Source organism: Gossypium arboreum, chromosome 4 (genome assembly GCF_025698485.1).
Source record: "Gossypium arboreum isolate Shixiya-1 chromosome 4, ASM2569848v2, whole genome shotgun sequence".
Lineage (NCBI taxonomy): Eukaryota > Viridiplantae > Streptophyta > Magnoliopsida > Malvales > Malvaceae > Gossypium > Gossypium arboreum.
The window spans coordinates 118,933,450-118,947,841 of record NC_069073.1 but is presented as its reverse complement, the minus strand read 5'-3'; the positions used below and the strand labels follow the sequence as shown (position 1 = coordinate 118,947,841).

General features: G+C 33.0%; 3 protein-coding genes across 5 annotated transcripts; 2 read left to right on the top strand and 1 right to left on the bottom strand.

Annotated features, from left to right (window-relative positions):
* Positions 1-3,086: 3,086 nt before the first annotated feature.
* On the top strand, positions 3,087-3,896 carry LOC108458950 (probable CCR4-associated factor 1 homolog 11). The gene has a single exon (XM_017758337.1). It carries the CDS (start codon positions 3,087-3,089, stop codon positions 3,894-3,896), a length of 810 nt encoding a protein of 269 aa, XP_017613826.1.
* Positions 3,897-4,666: 770 nt separating this feature from the next.
* On the top strand, positions 4,667-5,474 carry LOC108459713 (dirigent protein 4-like). Its single transcript, XM_017759113.2, has one exon. The coding sequence runs from the start codon at positions 4,737-4,739 to the stop codon at positions 5,286-5,288; it is 552 nt and encodes a 183-aa protein (XP_017614602.1). The 5' UTR covers positions 4,667-4,736; the 3' UTR covers positions 5,289-5,474.
* A 1,850-nt stretch (positions 5,475-7,324) lies between these two features.
* On the bottom strand, positions 7,325-12,909 carry LOC108460638 (SWI/SNF complex subunit SWI3D-like). Of its 3 annotated transcripts, XR_001867611.2 has the most exons (8): positions 12,389-12,909; positions 11,097-11,641; positions 10,006-10,668; positions 9,635-9,798; positions 8,870-9,558; positions 8,349-8,533; positions 7,804-8,255; positions 7,325-7,667 (listed from the first exon to the last, which is right to left on the bottom strand). XR_001867611.2 is itself a non-coding variant. In XM_017760205.2 (7 exons), exons 1-7 carry the CDS (start codon positions 12,816-12,818, stop codon positions 7,881-7,883), a joined length of 3,051 nt encoding a protein of 1,016 aa, XP_017615694.1. In that variant the 5' UTR covers positions 12,819-12,909; the 3' UTR covers positions 7,325-7,880. The 3 variants fall into 3 exon arrangements, 2 of the variants coding, with proteins under 2 accessions (XP_017615694.1, XP_052882536.1); XM_017760205.2 differs by having other exon boundaries at positions 7,325-8,255; XM_053026576.1 differs by having other exon boundaries at positions 7,325-8,255; positions 12,266-12,532.
* Positions 12,910-14,392: the final 1,483 nt, after the last annotated feature.

The following is a 14,392-nucleotide window of genomic DNA, read 5'->3' as shown; positions in this document are numbered from 1 at the left end:
TCGAATCCTCCCCTTAATAATATAATATGCCTTACCATTCACTCTACACTTATTGATCAATCATTCAATTATATTATATGTTGTGTTTATTTATACATTTATGAATTTTTTTTTTTGATTTAAAAAGTTAGATTTGGGGAAGGTTTGCCATAAAATTTAAACTAATTCTCAAGGTTTGCTATAAACTTATTACTTCCAAAGTAAGCCATATGTTCCACCTCCACAAAAAGTAACCAATCTCCACTTCTTTTACACGGCACAAAGAGCGGCGGAAACCCTAGTGCAGTCGTTGTAGCCCGTGCCAACATGACGACTGCCTTCAATGACATCCCGATACCCAGTCATCGACGGTCCCAACTTAACATCGAAGGTTGTTAGGAATGTTTGGGGCCTCTGGGTGTCGACCGACCAAGATGTTTTAACTTTGGTACCCTACATGGACTTCTGGTTTACGAAAGGGGAGCTCAATGGCTACTCTATTAATATATTCTTGAGGAATCCAATTGTCGAAACGAAGTGCGAGCTTGCGGTGGTGAGAGGGAGAGGGACGTTCAAGATGGCAAAGTGTACATACAGACTAAGACATACTTTACAAATTTTATTGTGATACATATATTATCACATGTGTAATATCATGTCAATTTAGTATTTTTACGTATTACTCATAAAACTAAGATAGAAACCTAATCAACCGTTTAGTCAGAAGAATCACCACAAACAACTTCATTATCAATAAGTTGATTTATTTTAATTCCGCATTTATTATTTATGTGATAATTTTTACTAATATCAAAATTTGCAAGGTTTAATTTTGATTTATAGTTGTAGAAAATGTAAACACAAATGTTAGGCTAGATTTTATTATAGTTATAAAAAAGTCTTAGATTATTTAGCGAAACTTATATTTACCGCTCAATAGTTGGTATGCTTTGCTCCACCACCCACCCCAATCTATTATGGATGTATAATTTTAAAAGTCACTACCATGTTCATGAATGTTGGATGCATCCATCTCCACTCCGCTTCAATCTAATTTTTGCTACTTATCTTTAATATTTTCAAGCTTTTTCGAGGCAAGTAATTATTTAAACATAATTCTTATAAAAAACATATTTGAACATAAAAATATGAGTTTTTCTATAATACATTAGAATATTTTTACTCTTTTAATAATTGTAAATGTATTGATAAATTTATTATTTCATATAATGGAGCGGGGTAAAACAAGTTATTACTATAACCGTTCTATACCCACTATTCAAAAAAATCTATCTTACCTTTACATCCTTTTTCAAAAAGAAAAACACTTACCTCATTTAAAACGAATCGATTCGAAAATTTATAAAATGATTCGAATTTTACCATCCTATTTCGGTTCCATATTGTCATTGATTTTATTTCAAACTGTGACAATAAATCTGTGTATGGTAGGTATTAACTAGTGCATGTATATCTCACTAAATAATATCCTTGTCCACGGGTCCATCTTTAAGAAGAACAACGACATGTGGGTTTTGTAAATGGGGAGTGCTGCTGCATGTGCTTTTCACGTGGTAATGTAGACATTATTGAAAATTTATTAGGAAAGTGGTGTTATAATAACATTGCTCTTTTTCTTTTTGTGATTTTTTTTTAGAATGAGTGGTAAGTTTTTATTTAGATAATTTTCTTTGAATGTAGTGTGTATGTGTAGTGTTAGTATATTCATATCGTATGTGTGAAGATTAATCTCCGTTGTACATCATTATAGATTTAGATTTAGTTTCCTTGAAACAGTTCGAGTTTAAATTTCATCATTGAGAACTTTATTTTTATGGTCGATGTCCAAAAGGGTGATTATTCGGTCTTGACTCCTCCACCATTGATGTTCTCTTCGACACCATAGAGATTCCGACGTCTCCTCTTGGGTTTCACGTCTGTTGTGGCCTCTCCTGAAGGCTTGTGTCTGATCAGGCCAGCTGCAGCAAACAAGCACCAATACAAAATCATCCAACATGAACCTATCAACTTCTCAAAGAGAACTCCAAAAAGTCCTATAAAGCAACATGACCTATAAAGCAACATGAAGAAGATAATGGATCACTTTTGGCTAAGTCATTGAGAGTCACATAAACAAGATTAATACTGTGTTATACGAAAACTACTAAAATAAGGGAAATGATTGTACGTAATTGAGATACCATGTCATATGTATATTTTTTTAATAGTTTAATATCGCATCAATATTTTTATCCTGAAAAAATTTAAATCTAAATGAAAATTCCGAAATTTAAAATGAAATTGTTGATATGACATTAAACTATTAAAAAATGATAATATTCTTGTTTCATACAATCTTTTCCTTAAAATAGACACAAAAACACACCTCTTTCCTTAATTATCTTACACACAATTTGTTTTCAATGGCTTTATTTTAATAGTACACAGCCCTTTTGTTTTTAATATAATTTTATAGTATCGGAGAGGGGTGATAGGTGCCCCGACCTACTTTAAAATGGAAAATTTTTTATTTAAGTTTTTAAATTTTTAAAATTTTAAATTAGTAAAGATAAAATTATACTTTAGCTTTCTTAAAAAATGATAAAAATTTAATTTAATGTTTAAAAGTTGATAAAATTACCTATTCAAATGCTTGAATTTGCTGTTTGTTTCTCTTTGATGGAAAGGGTTTATGAACCATCGTTTAAGGGCAAAACGGTCAACACCCACTTTCCATTATCCTTTTATTTCTTTAAAGGATACAAATAAGATTAGAGTCCACCTGTAATTTTCTTTTTTTTTTTTACCTAAAACTAATTTAGTAAAAAATTAATATTAAAAAATAAATTTTAAATTAGAAAATTATAAATAACGTAGTTCCTCCTTGTATTAATACACAATATCTTAGTCCGAACTCAGAACTTAATTAGGATTATGAAAATTATATTTTATAAATATATATTAGCTAGAATTGAATTAGGATTAGGAAAATTATATTTATGTATATTCTAGCTAGAATTGAATTAAGATCACGAAAATTATATATAGAGTTCAATAGTTCCAGCTTAAAGCATAATTTAGAGAAAAAAAAAAGAAAAAGAAAAAAGATGTCGATTTTTGTCAACAAACCAGTGATTGTTAGGGAAGTATTTGCTGACAATTTAGAATACGAGTTTATGTTAATTCAAAGTGCACTCAACAATTATCCTTTTGTTTCTATGGATACCGAATTTCCTGGTACAATTTTTAAACCAGACAAAAAATTCGTTCAATTAGGAAATCCCGAAGTCAATTATAGGTTCATGAAAGTTAATGTCGATGCTATGAAGATCATTCAACTTGGTTTAACGCTCTCTGATTCTGAAGGTAATTTGCCAGATTTCGGAACTCCTTTTTGTTATATATGGGAGTTTAATTTTAAAGATTTTGATATTGGCAAAGATCATTATGATAAAGAGTCTATTAAATTACTTAGACAACAAGGTATAAATTTTACGAAGAATAAGGAAAAAGGCATTTGTTCAAGAGATTTCGGCATGATGTTTCTGACTTCTGGGCTGGGTTTCAGTGAATTGACTTGGGTAACTTTTCACAGCGGTTATGATTTCGGGTTTTTGTTGAAGATTTTGACTCAACATCCATTACCGCCTGATCTCAAGTCTTTCATGCGGCATTTGACTTATTACTTCGGTTGTAGAATTTTTGACATCAAGTATGGTTTTAAGATCTTTAATCTACACGGTGGACTAGAAAAAGTGGCAAAAACTTTAAACGTGGCTCGTGTTACTGGATTAAGCCATCAAGCAGGATCTGATAGTCTTCTCATCCTCCGTTGTTTTATACAGATTAAGGATACGAAAGCTTTTAAGCAATGTAACCAAAAGTTGCCAGCCTTAGCATTGTACGGACTGATTTGAGTTAGAAGTATAATTTGTTAATTATTCTTATTTATGAAGTTGTGTTATTTTAAATATTAATAAATTTATGAATTTATACTAAATTTTACTTATCTACTTTATATTAATTTTATATAAAATACATTATTATTATCGTTTATTTTGGTCACGCATAAGATTATAATTCTATATTTGTACATAGCACAAATACATTAGTATTACTGAATTTTAATTAACCATAGGGAAGGGGCCTATAGATGGTTGCTTACGTTTTGCTATAACAATGTCATTACGATGCCTTCAATTAAGTGAGATTGCCTTCACTATTACATAATCATAAATTTGGTTTCTAATATTTATATTTTTTGTCAATTTAATCTTTTTTAATTAAATTTGATTTTAAAACTTTAAAAAGAGTTTAATTTCACCTATTAATATTTCAAAAAAAGTCTAATTAATTTTTTTAAAATATAAATACTTACAAAATCGTTAAATATAACAGCCATATGGTAATCAACATGTACATCATGCTAATATTTTAACTTTTTATATTTGTTTGAATTTTAAAATTTTTATTCATTAGAACAATAGTATCATATTAGGATAAAATATACGCGAATTATCACGTTGGTTGTCATGCTAACATAATTAAAAATTAATTAGCATTTTCGATAAAAATTTATCTTACCTTTTTAAAAATTAATGATTAAATTTAACTAAAAATAAAATAATAAAATCTAAATATTAAAATCTAAATTTGTGGTTTTGTTTTATTTTATTTTTCTATATAAACTAAGGAACCTATGAATTGGGTGCCATGATACAATAATCGCAGTACTGAAATCCCATTCACCATTACCAATGGAGAGAAATATGATATTAGCCTGGATTTTGAGTCTCAGCACCGCCATGGCAGTAGCTCGTTGCCAAGATTATTACTCCCATGGCGGACCATACGTTCCACCTCCACAAAAAGTAACCTATCTCCACTTCTTTTTACACGACACTGAGAGCGGCAACAACCCTAGCGCAGTCACCATAGTCAGTCCAAACACCACCACCTCGACGGGCTTCGGCGGCGTGATAGCTTTCGATGATCCACTCACTGTTGGCCCCGACATAACATCAGAGGTCATAGGGAACGCTCAAGGCCTCTGGGTGTCGACAGGCAAAGACGTTTTAACTCTGATGGCCTACTTGGACATCGGGTTTACGAAAGGTGAATTCAACGGCAGCTCTATCAGTGTTTTGTCGAGGAATCCAATTACCGAATCGGAGCGTGAGCTTGCGGTGGTCGGAGGGAAAGGGAAGTTCAGGATGGCAAAAGGGTATGCACAACTCAAGACTTATTCCGTGAATTTCAAGACTGGCGACGCCATTGTTGAGTATAATGTGACTGTAATTCATTATTAAGATGATTATCTTGCTAGCATTTTATCTTCTTCTATGCATTACGAGTGATTGTTGATTCCATCAATAATGTTGCCCCCTTTTTGCTATCGTTAAGTTTGAACGATGCCACATTTTAGGGACTTTATTGTAATAAATTACGTAGATTTAAGTCCATCAATATCAATATTATTATAATATTTAAAAGGATATATATTTAAGTATGTTTAACTACATACATATATGAACATCCATAATTCATGTTGATTATAAAATGGAGAAGGTGAGGGTTGTCACTATAAAGGAAGATGAAATAGAGATATCATCTAATTTAAATCATTATAGACGTCAACATTATAGAATTTAATTTACTTTTAAGGTTATAAACTAGATTTGAGCCAATTAGTAACAAGCCGAAACCCTTTTTTCCTTACCTAAACCTGTTCAGCAACCTAATTCATTATTGAAAATGATATTAAAATATTATAATTAATAATTAAAAATAAAATTTTGTACTATTACAATGTCTAGACATTTTTTAATAGTAAGAGATACACGTAATCACTTAAACGAAGTTCTAATTGTAGTAATAAAACACATTTTTTAATAACTTTCAACCAAATAAGAGCAATAAGTGTCGATGTAATGATAAGATATATTACACTTTTAAAAAAGGATACAGTTTTTAAATTTGAAGACAATATTGTTAAAAATATAGTCACGAACCTCAAATATAGGTCATAAAAAGAACATGAATAATATAAAAAAATTAAAATGTGTATTCTCTTAAATAATTTCAAAATTACACTAGTATGGTAGTTTTTTTTTTTTTGCCTTATAGGTCGAATTTGATACTAAGCTATATATTTGATTTAGTGTTAAGTTAAAATAATTTTTTCTTGTGCTTGAATATAAAGGTTGCTTCAGTTGTTAATCTGTTTATTGATTGCGTTGAAAAATTGACATTTGTAACAATGCATCTTGCTTTACACAATCCTCTCCTTTGACTCAGCAATATTGGAAAAAGTTGATATTTGATTGGGACAACTGTAGCTCTAGAAGGCAATGGAAAAAGATGACCTATCGCATGATTTGACGATTAAATTGTTTTTTTTATTTTTAATGAGTTTTTAATAATTTATTTAATTAAATCAAATCAACTAGTTTAACAGTGGTTTGACAGGGTCCAACCACTAATTTTCACTAAAAATAACTCACGTAAAATGTTTTCTTTATTTTTATATATTTTTTATAAAAACAATTTAATCAACAGAAAAATATACAAGTCAATAAAATAAACTATTGTTCTTGATAATTAACTTAAAAGCATAAGTCACTTTTTGCAAGAGAACTCATTTGTAAGTAATTTTATTTTTATATAATAGTTTACTTAAATCATGCCTTTTATTAATATATTAATATAAAATTTTATTTTTAAAATACTAAAATATTAATGCAAATATTATAATATTCAATTATTATTAAACATGCATATTAAATTATTTATAGTCAATAATATAATTAATATGATTTATTATTTTAATAAATTATTTAATATTTCAAATTTTATTTTAATAATACATTTTACCAACAACAATTTTGAATTTTAAATCGTTAATACGTTAATGAAAGATATTTATATTAATATTTTAATAAAAACATATTACATTTTATAAATATTTATTAATAAACTATCACCATTCATTCTCTAAAATTTATATAATATATTAATTATTACAAAATATTATCTTATTATAAAATAAATTTTCTAAAACAAATATACTTATGTCGATTTTATTTTACAAAAACAAAACCTTTTAAAAATTATTTTAGAAAAAATTATCAAAGGATATTTTTCATACAATCAATCATCAGAAAATATCAGTTTTCAGAAAATTAAAATTATTTTGCAGCCTGATTTCAGCTGATCTAACTTTCCTGCCTCTGCTGTGTGGTGTTCCGGAGAGGCATATTATGCAATTTGGGTAGTTGGATATATGACACTAAAGAAAGCCATTACAGGTGAGAAAAGGGAGCTCCAAACCAAGAGATTTACGCCATTTTGTAACAACAAAAACACATCTGTTCATCCATAAATATAGAATACATTGGTTATATCTGACCTTAAAGATGACCTAAGAATTTGGTATGGTTACGGATGTTTAACTTTGCAGTACCTAAATTCATCATTTGAGGTCTCAAAATATCAACTACAAACTAGACTTACAAAAAGACAAAAGCATTGAAGAAAATTCCAAGTTAGACATAGGCTATAGACTGTTGTTGACTAGATTAGGATTGAAGGGAGAACAATAACCATCTACTCCTCCTTCCTATGATGATGTGATGCCAGTCAATTATGTAATATAGGCCGCAGTATCCGGAGATAAATCAGTGGTGTGGCTGGAATTAGCGGAAAACATCAGATATGAATATGCTATGAGTTCAGCTTGAGTATATTCTCAAGTTCTTAAATGCACCCAAGATGACTGGCAGCGTTAAGAACAGAAACTGCAACAGTAAAAAAAGGGGTACTAACCAGATACATCTCATGATGGATGACCCTTGTATAAGAATGGATTGAAAAATTCTATTCACAAGTAATATGAATAGAGACTACTTGGTTCCAACGGAGGAAAGATTGTCTTGGCTACCAGGTCGAATTGAACTCCCTGCAACTGTAGTGGACACATATGGGTTGGAAGGGGTAGGGGTCATAGAACCCATGGGTCTCGACAATGGTGGTCTTGGGGCTTTCATGCTCATTGGAGGCCTTGCAACCGAGTTTGCAAAGTTTGTTGCAACTCTATTTGCAGCATTTGGTGGCGGCATTGCTCTAGAGGAGGAAGCTGGTAAGCCCAGTCGAGCAGCAATTATCTGTGTTCGCTCATGGTAAAGCCTTTGCCTTGACCTGTCCAATTGCTCCTTCACCCTCATTACGACTCCCTCCATCTCATTGAAGAAAGATAATTTGGCTTCCATCTTATGTAACTGGATTGAGTTAAAGCTTCTAAAACGTTAGACATTGCTCCAGTTGGATGTGCATAGGAAAAACAGACTGCATATATTTAGCAACTAAACTACCTGCTTTTCTATTAATGATGTGGTAAGTTGTCGGATTTGGTCCTCTTCCTGGTCTGCTAGAAGTTTTGCCTTCACTGCTGCTGCTGAGAGTGCTGTAACTGCAGCTCGCTTTAATTTATCAATGCTACTGTTATCTTCTGTCTCTGTAGAGTCATGGTTCTTGCTTTTACCTTCTTCGATCTTGTCTGCAAAGAACAATAAGATACACCCAAAATTGATCTATGCAATTTGCCAGCAGGTGGTTCTTAGAATACATACTTCTACAGAACCTTGTAAAAACACCATTATGTATCATGTTTCAATTTTCCTACCTGCTCTATCTAAAACCAATAAAGATAACAAACACTCAACCTTATAGAACCAACTGTTCCTTTTAGCCTTCTTTGTATATTTTAAATCAGACGCTATCTATCCCTACATATTCCCATAAGATATTGCTAAGCATTTTGCAGTAGAGTTAGATTCTGTTAATGCGGCTTCCACTTTCTAACAAGATATTTATAGAAGAAAAAGAGAGAAACCTGTCATTACTCCATTTTCATTTACTGAATTCGATGAGACTGGCTGTGGAGGTTCCCTCCTTTCAGATGGTTGTGCAACAGACACCATTTGAACATCATTTGATGCCTCTGCAGGCTCCGTAGATTCCCCATCAGGGCTTGGTTTAACAGTTTTTTGCTCATTCTTTGATCTGGATGGAGAGCAGGAAGCTGTCTCTAGATTTTCTGATGCATCTGCTGGTTCAGATAGCTCTCCCACTGGCTTTGATGCAGCAGCATCACAAGGCTCATTCTTTTTCAGTTGAACAGAATCAGACATATCTACTTCCTTCACTGCTTTTGGAGGCTGAGAAGGTTCTTTAGCTGTTCCCTTCCCACCTGTCTCCTCTAGAGTACTTGGTAGAACCTGGGATGTTATGTTATTTGATACCCTTGTTACACTTGGTTGATGATCCTTTGATTGATTAATAATGCTGGATTCATTCAAATTAGCTTTTTTATCTTCCTCATTAGTGGCAAAATTGCTTGACTCTTTTTTATCCATGGTTAGGTCATTGGGTGAAGGTGATGTCGCATTCTCTTCACGAAGAGAAACTTCAGTGTTTTCGTCACCATGGTTGCTCATTGAAATTTTCTGATCCCCCTTGAGGCTTTCGTCTTCCGAGTGTTTCACATTCTGAGCACCCCGATTACCCGTATCATTGGCGACACTGTGTGTCTCTAACTGACATCAGATAACGTTCACAAATTGCTAAGTAAATATAAGCTTGGCATAGGTTAACATACCTCTTAGAACATGTTGGTTCCTTCTCATCTGGTGGATCTTCCAAAACAAAGCAATTCCTGGCAGCCAGTTGAATGTTTGGACAAGTACCAGATAATGATTTAAGTGAACTCTGGGCTGAAGCAGCAGCAAAGTTGGGTCCAACCAGATGAGCAAAGAATCCTGCCTGCAAATGGAGCAACACTATGTTTGTAACATATCACCAAAAAATAGATGAGGTAAATGATGAATGGTGGAATAAGAGGAGGATGAGAATACTATTTCAGAAGCCATGTACAAACTGGATAAATTTAGATCTGTAAATGAAGTCAGTTTTCCCTTCATATACATCAATCAATAAAACCTAAACTAAATACTTACACATTCAACTTACCAGTGCCATGACAGGATTTCCTACATCAGCAAATGAAAGTTTGCTTTCGGATGTTAAATTATAACCAACAGCTTCAAATGCCTCCCTTAGTGCCGTAAGGGCACAATTTTCAGTTGCTTCTAGTCCATCTTTTGGTACATTCATTTCTTCTGGCTTTAATGTTTCTTTAACACCTTTTACATCAGTTCCAGTTTTGGTTTCTGATGGTTCCTCACTACCCCCGACTTCTTTTTCATCTTCAGGTTTTGAAGTTTCCATCGGCGTAGTCTTGGCCTGATCTTCTTGAGTAGTCTTACTCTCTGTTGTTTCCGAGACATCTTTAGCGACAGTTGTTTCATCATTCATGGCAGCTGGGCCAGCAGTTTCTTTTGAATTCGTGTCTATGTTATTATCATCACAATTAAAAAATACATCCTCAATTGGCATTTGAACGAAATGCAGTATGCATTGTGCTTTTGTTTTCGTAGCAACATGCTCTGCAATCTCATTCCAGTTTTCTTTATAAAGTTCAAGTGCCTCAAGAAGGAGGAGGGTTTCCTGATCTGTCCACTTGCCACCACTAAGACCAGGGTCAGCAGGTTCCATGAGAATAAAATCCGATGAAGACATGCCAGAACCGAATGTCCCATTGTTAAAGCAATCAGTACATAAGTCAAAATCTGCCTGCCAAATACAAACATAATTGGATCATAAAGAATGGAACAATAAGTCAATAAATAAAACAGATTTACTAAATTAGTTATTGTTTCCATTTTAATCATTCACATTATTCAAAGATTGAAAGCTGTGCATATCAGATTGTGCAGGTGGCGCAAACCATTTATGCTGATTTCTTATTTGTTGGACAAAGATCAATAGCAAAGAAAGTTTGTGGATTCCAGTTTTATTTATCACTTGGCTTGAGCTGAAGATGTCATACAAATTGATTTTGTAGAAGTAAGCATGTATCAGTTCAATGCAGGAAATTTAGAAACATTGACTACCACCATAAGGATACTCAGAAAGATTAGTGCAGTTATTTTTCTCTTCATAGTGATCTAAATAATTTGAGGCTCATACAATTATTTATTAGTCAGTATTCAGTAACTAACCTGCTTCTGGCAATGGTAGCGTTTCCTAGAGCAATCAGCTGAACAAGAGTTGCAATGGTACTCAACAGATGGCCCCTCCGGATTCATCAAGTCCTCAGCAACCGCAGATTCTGGAAGTAGCCCAGATGGTAGAGATGGGCTTGAAAGGTTAGGCTTGGTAACAACTTGTGGGCGTGATTCAATTTCGTCAAAGTGAAACAATTTTTCAAGCAAAGAATCCTTTTCTGTCATCCCATCTCCATCCCCATCCCCATCCCCATTGGGATTAGGCACAGCAGAACCAGCCAGAGGAAATGGATGAAAATTAATCAAACCCCAGTAGTCCAGGAACTCCAATACCTCCTGCCTTGCATCCAAGTCACCGACTTCAAGATCTTCCAGATCTTTCAACTCAATCTGCTTGCTTGGATTTGCATGAAATTTCTTCACAATCCAATTGCGAATCTCCATGTATGCAGCGGGGGTACGATTTGGGGATTTCCCATTAAAGAAAGAAGGCAAGATACTCTCTTCCAGATGGTGAATTTTATTCCATGAAAACCATCCTATAAGTACAAAGAGAAGATGAAAACAAAAACCAACAACATGAGGAAACACCAAAGAATCTTATAGTTCAGTTTCTTCTTTTTCAATATTTATAGCTTCAAAATAAGATGCTTCCAATGAAGTCAATTATTAGCCCTAGTTTGCTCTCTGCTAATGAAAATAAGATCAACATTCTCTTTGCAGCTTGAATACTGTGACCTAATCGTGTTTTTTCCTATGTCATATTCATGTTTAAGTGGATTCTGAGACATTTATGTATTAGTGTAGTATGGATTTTTTTTTTTTTTGGGTTCTATGTAATATTTTACTTACGTTTTGCATATCGTGTCTAATATTGCAAGGTCTAATTCTCATGCATGGCTGATAAGAAATGAGCAGAACAAACTGGATGAATATTTATGTACCATTTCATTGTGAATACCATAAAAAAGACTTGGAATTCATATAGCATATAGAAAAAAAATAAAGAAATAAACTCTCAAATTAACTATTCAAGAAAACACATTCAATATTTTTCTTCTTGTTTTCCACAATTGAGACAAAAAACTACAATACAAACTAAATTGAACTCTAAATCAACAGAAAACGAAAAAAAATTCCACATAATTTCTCCAATTCACTACCTCCCAAGAAAGAATTCACCTCACTAAAGCTGTAAAACAAATAGTTCACCCTTCATTCCCTTTCCTGCCCATTTTCTCATCAACCAAACAAGGAAAAGAAAAAGGGGAAAAGAAAAAACTCACCGCAATGATTGGGAACAACATGCGCATTACTATCACGAGACCTAATAGCCTCAAAATCAGCCTCAATCTTAGCTTCCAAAGCCTCCAACTCTTCACTTGCCTTTAATTCTTCCAAATCTTCCGCCTTTACACTTTGCTTCACCAAATTCGTCTCCTGAAGCTTCGCGCCACCCGATCCCGAACTCGAACCCAAGGCTAGGTTTCCACTAGGCGCCCCTTGGCGAGCCCTGGTTAACGGACCGTAATGGTTAACGGGAGAGTGGGAGATCAAGTTTGACTTCTCCCGAGTAACCCGTTTCGACGGAGTTGATGAAGAACTAGACCCGGAAAGCGAATTAACTTTTCTCTTCAGCGCTCCACCCCGACGGCGAGTTGATGCCAGCTCCGGCTCCGCCGGGGAGTTAACCGCATCCCGGCGTTTCTCCTCCATCACGGGTCGCGGGGTTTGGTTCTATGGGGAAAAGGGTTTTCAGTCGGTTCAGTGTAAAATTTGGTTGATTTGAGCCGAAAGCATAGTAGTGTGCATTATTGTAGTTATAAATTGGGCCGCATTTTGAAATGCTCAGCTGTGGCCCATTATTGTTATTGTTTTGGTCAAATTCTGCTATTAAACCCTGTATAAGTTGTGCAGTATTGTTAATTTGATCAATTTTAGTCCTTATACTTACTGAATTTTAAAATTTTAGTCCTGATTAAATGGTAGCTGTTAAATCTGTTTGATTAAATATGCTATTTTTCATGTATTATGCGTATATTTATAAATTTAGTCAATATTTTCAAGTGGATCATTCTTAGTCTCTATTTTTTAAATCTTAAAATTTTAGTCTTAATGCAAATGACAATTACTAAATCTATTAACTGATTTTTTCTGTGAATAAATATATGGAAATAATAAGTTAACATAGCATTACACATGCAATAATATGTTTGGCGTATTAAATTTTGAAAATAACATAAATTAACTTAATGAATTTAATAGTTACCATTTAATCGTAACTAAAATTTTCAATTTCTAAAAGTACTAGAACTGAAATGACTAAATTAAACTATAGATGCTAAATCCACAACTTATGCAAAGTACAAGGCCTAATAATAGAATTTGACCTTTTTCTTTTCTTTTTTTTTTATTTTGTATATTTATCTTAACTTTGGAGAATTATTTATCGACTATCATAAATTTAATCCTAATAAATGTTTTCATTAGATTTTTTGTTGGACCTCTTTGGGTGCCTCTCCACTAGCATTCAAGGGTCGCAATTCTCAATATTATAATCAATCCTAATAACCTTATTTATAGTGTTGCCAGTCACATCATAAAGTTCGATATCTTTACAATGATAAGAAACATTCGTTGTCTGTGACATAACGATGGATCCCAATAATTTCTCTTTGAACAACATCTTAAGATTACTGGACAACTCTTAATCATCATATATATAACACCCTTATACCCAACACAACAATCGAATCAAGTATAGGAATGTTATATTGATTGCCAGAATAACAGACTTTGACTTTTTGTTCAAAGTAAAATTATCACTTGTTGAATATTTTTAGTTAATTACCAAGATTAGGGATGAGCTTTATAATTTAAAAAAAAAAACATCCTTGCATTTAAGATAGTATTCAAATAAGGATTATTGTGAAAAATAGGGCACACGGTTTTGTCCTCGGGTTGCATAGATCTCGAGAACCGTGTGGTTCCAAAAACATTTGCTTCCAGTATTCACACAACCATGTCATAGCCCGTGTCTGCCACACAGTCGTGTCACATCTCGTGTCTGCCACACAGCTGTGTGGTTGGCCCGTATAAATTTCAAGAACTGTGTCCTAGTTTGAAATTTTAAGTTTTCTTTGCCAATTTTATAACTTTTACCTTTAAGTCCCTGCATACAACTTTCAAATGCAACCAAACCAATTTAAAATTAAGCATATAAATCATTCATATCACTCACTTATTATTATACAACACAAGCATATTGAGTTTTCGTTTAAGTTCTCAGA

Coding starts and splice junctions, on each gene's coding strand:
- LOC108458950 (XM_017758337.1), top strand. CDS start 3,087: ATGTCGATTTTTGTCAACAAACCAGTGATTGTTAGGGAAGTATTTGCT.
- LOC108459713 (XM_017759113.2), top strand. CDS start 4,737: ATGGAGAGAAATATGATATTAGCCTGGATTTTGAGTCTCAGCACCGCC.
- LOC108460638 (XM_017760205.2), bottom strand. CDS start 12,818: ATGGAGGAGAAACGCCGGGATGCGGTTAACTCCCCGGCGGAGCCGGAG. Junction 11,642..12,388: donor TGTTGTTCCCAATCATTGCG/GTGAGTTTTTTC, acceptor TTGTACTTATAG/GATGGTTTTCATGGAATAAA. Junction 8,256..8,348: donor CATCATTAATAGAAAAGCAG/GTAGTTTAGTTG, acceptor AACTCAATCCAG/TTACATAAGATGGAAGCCAA.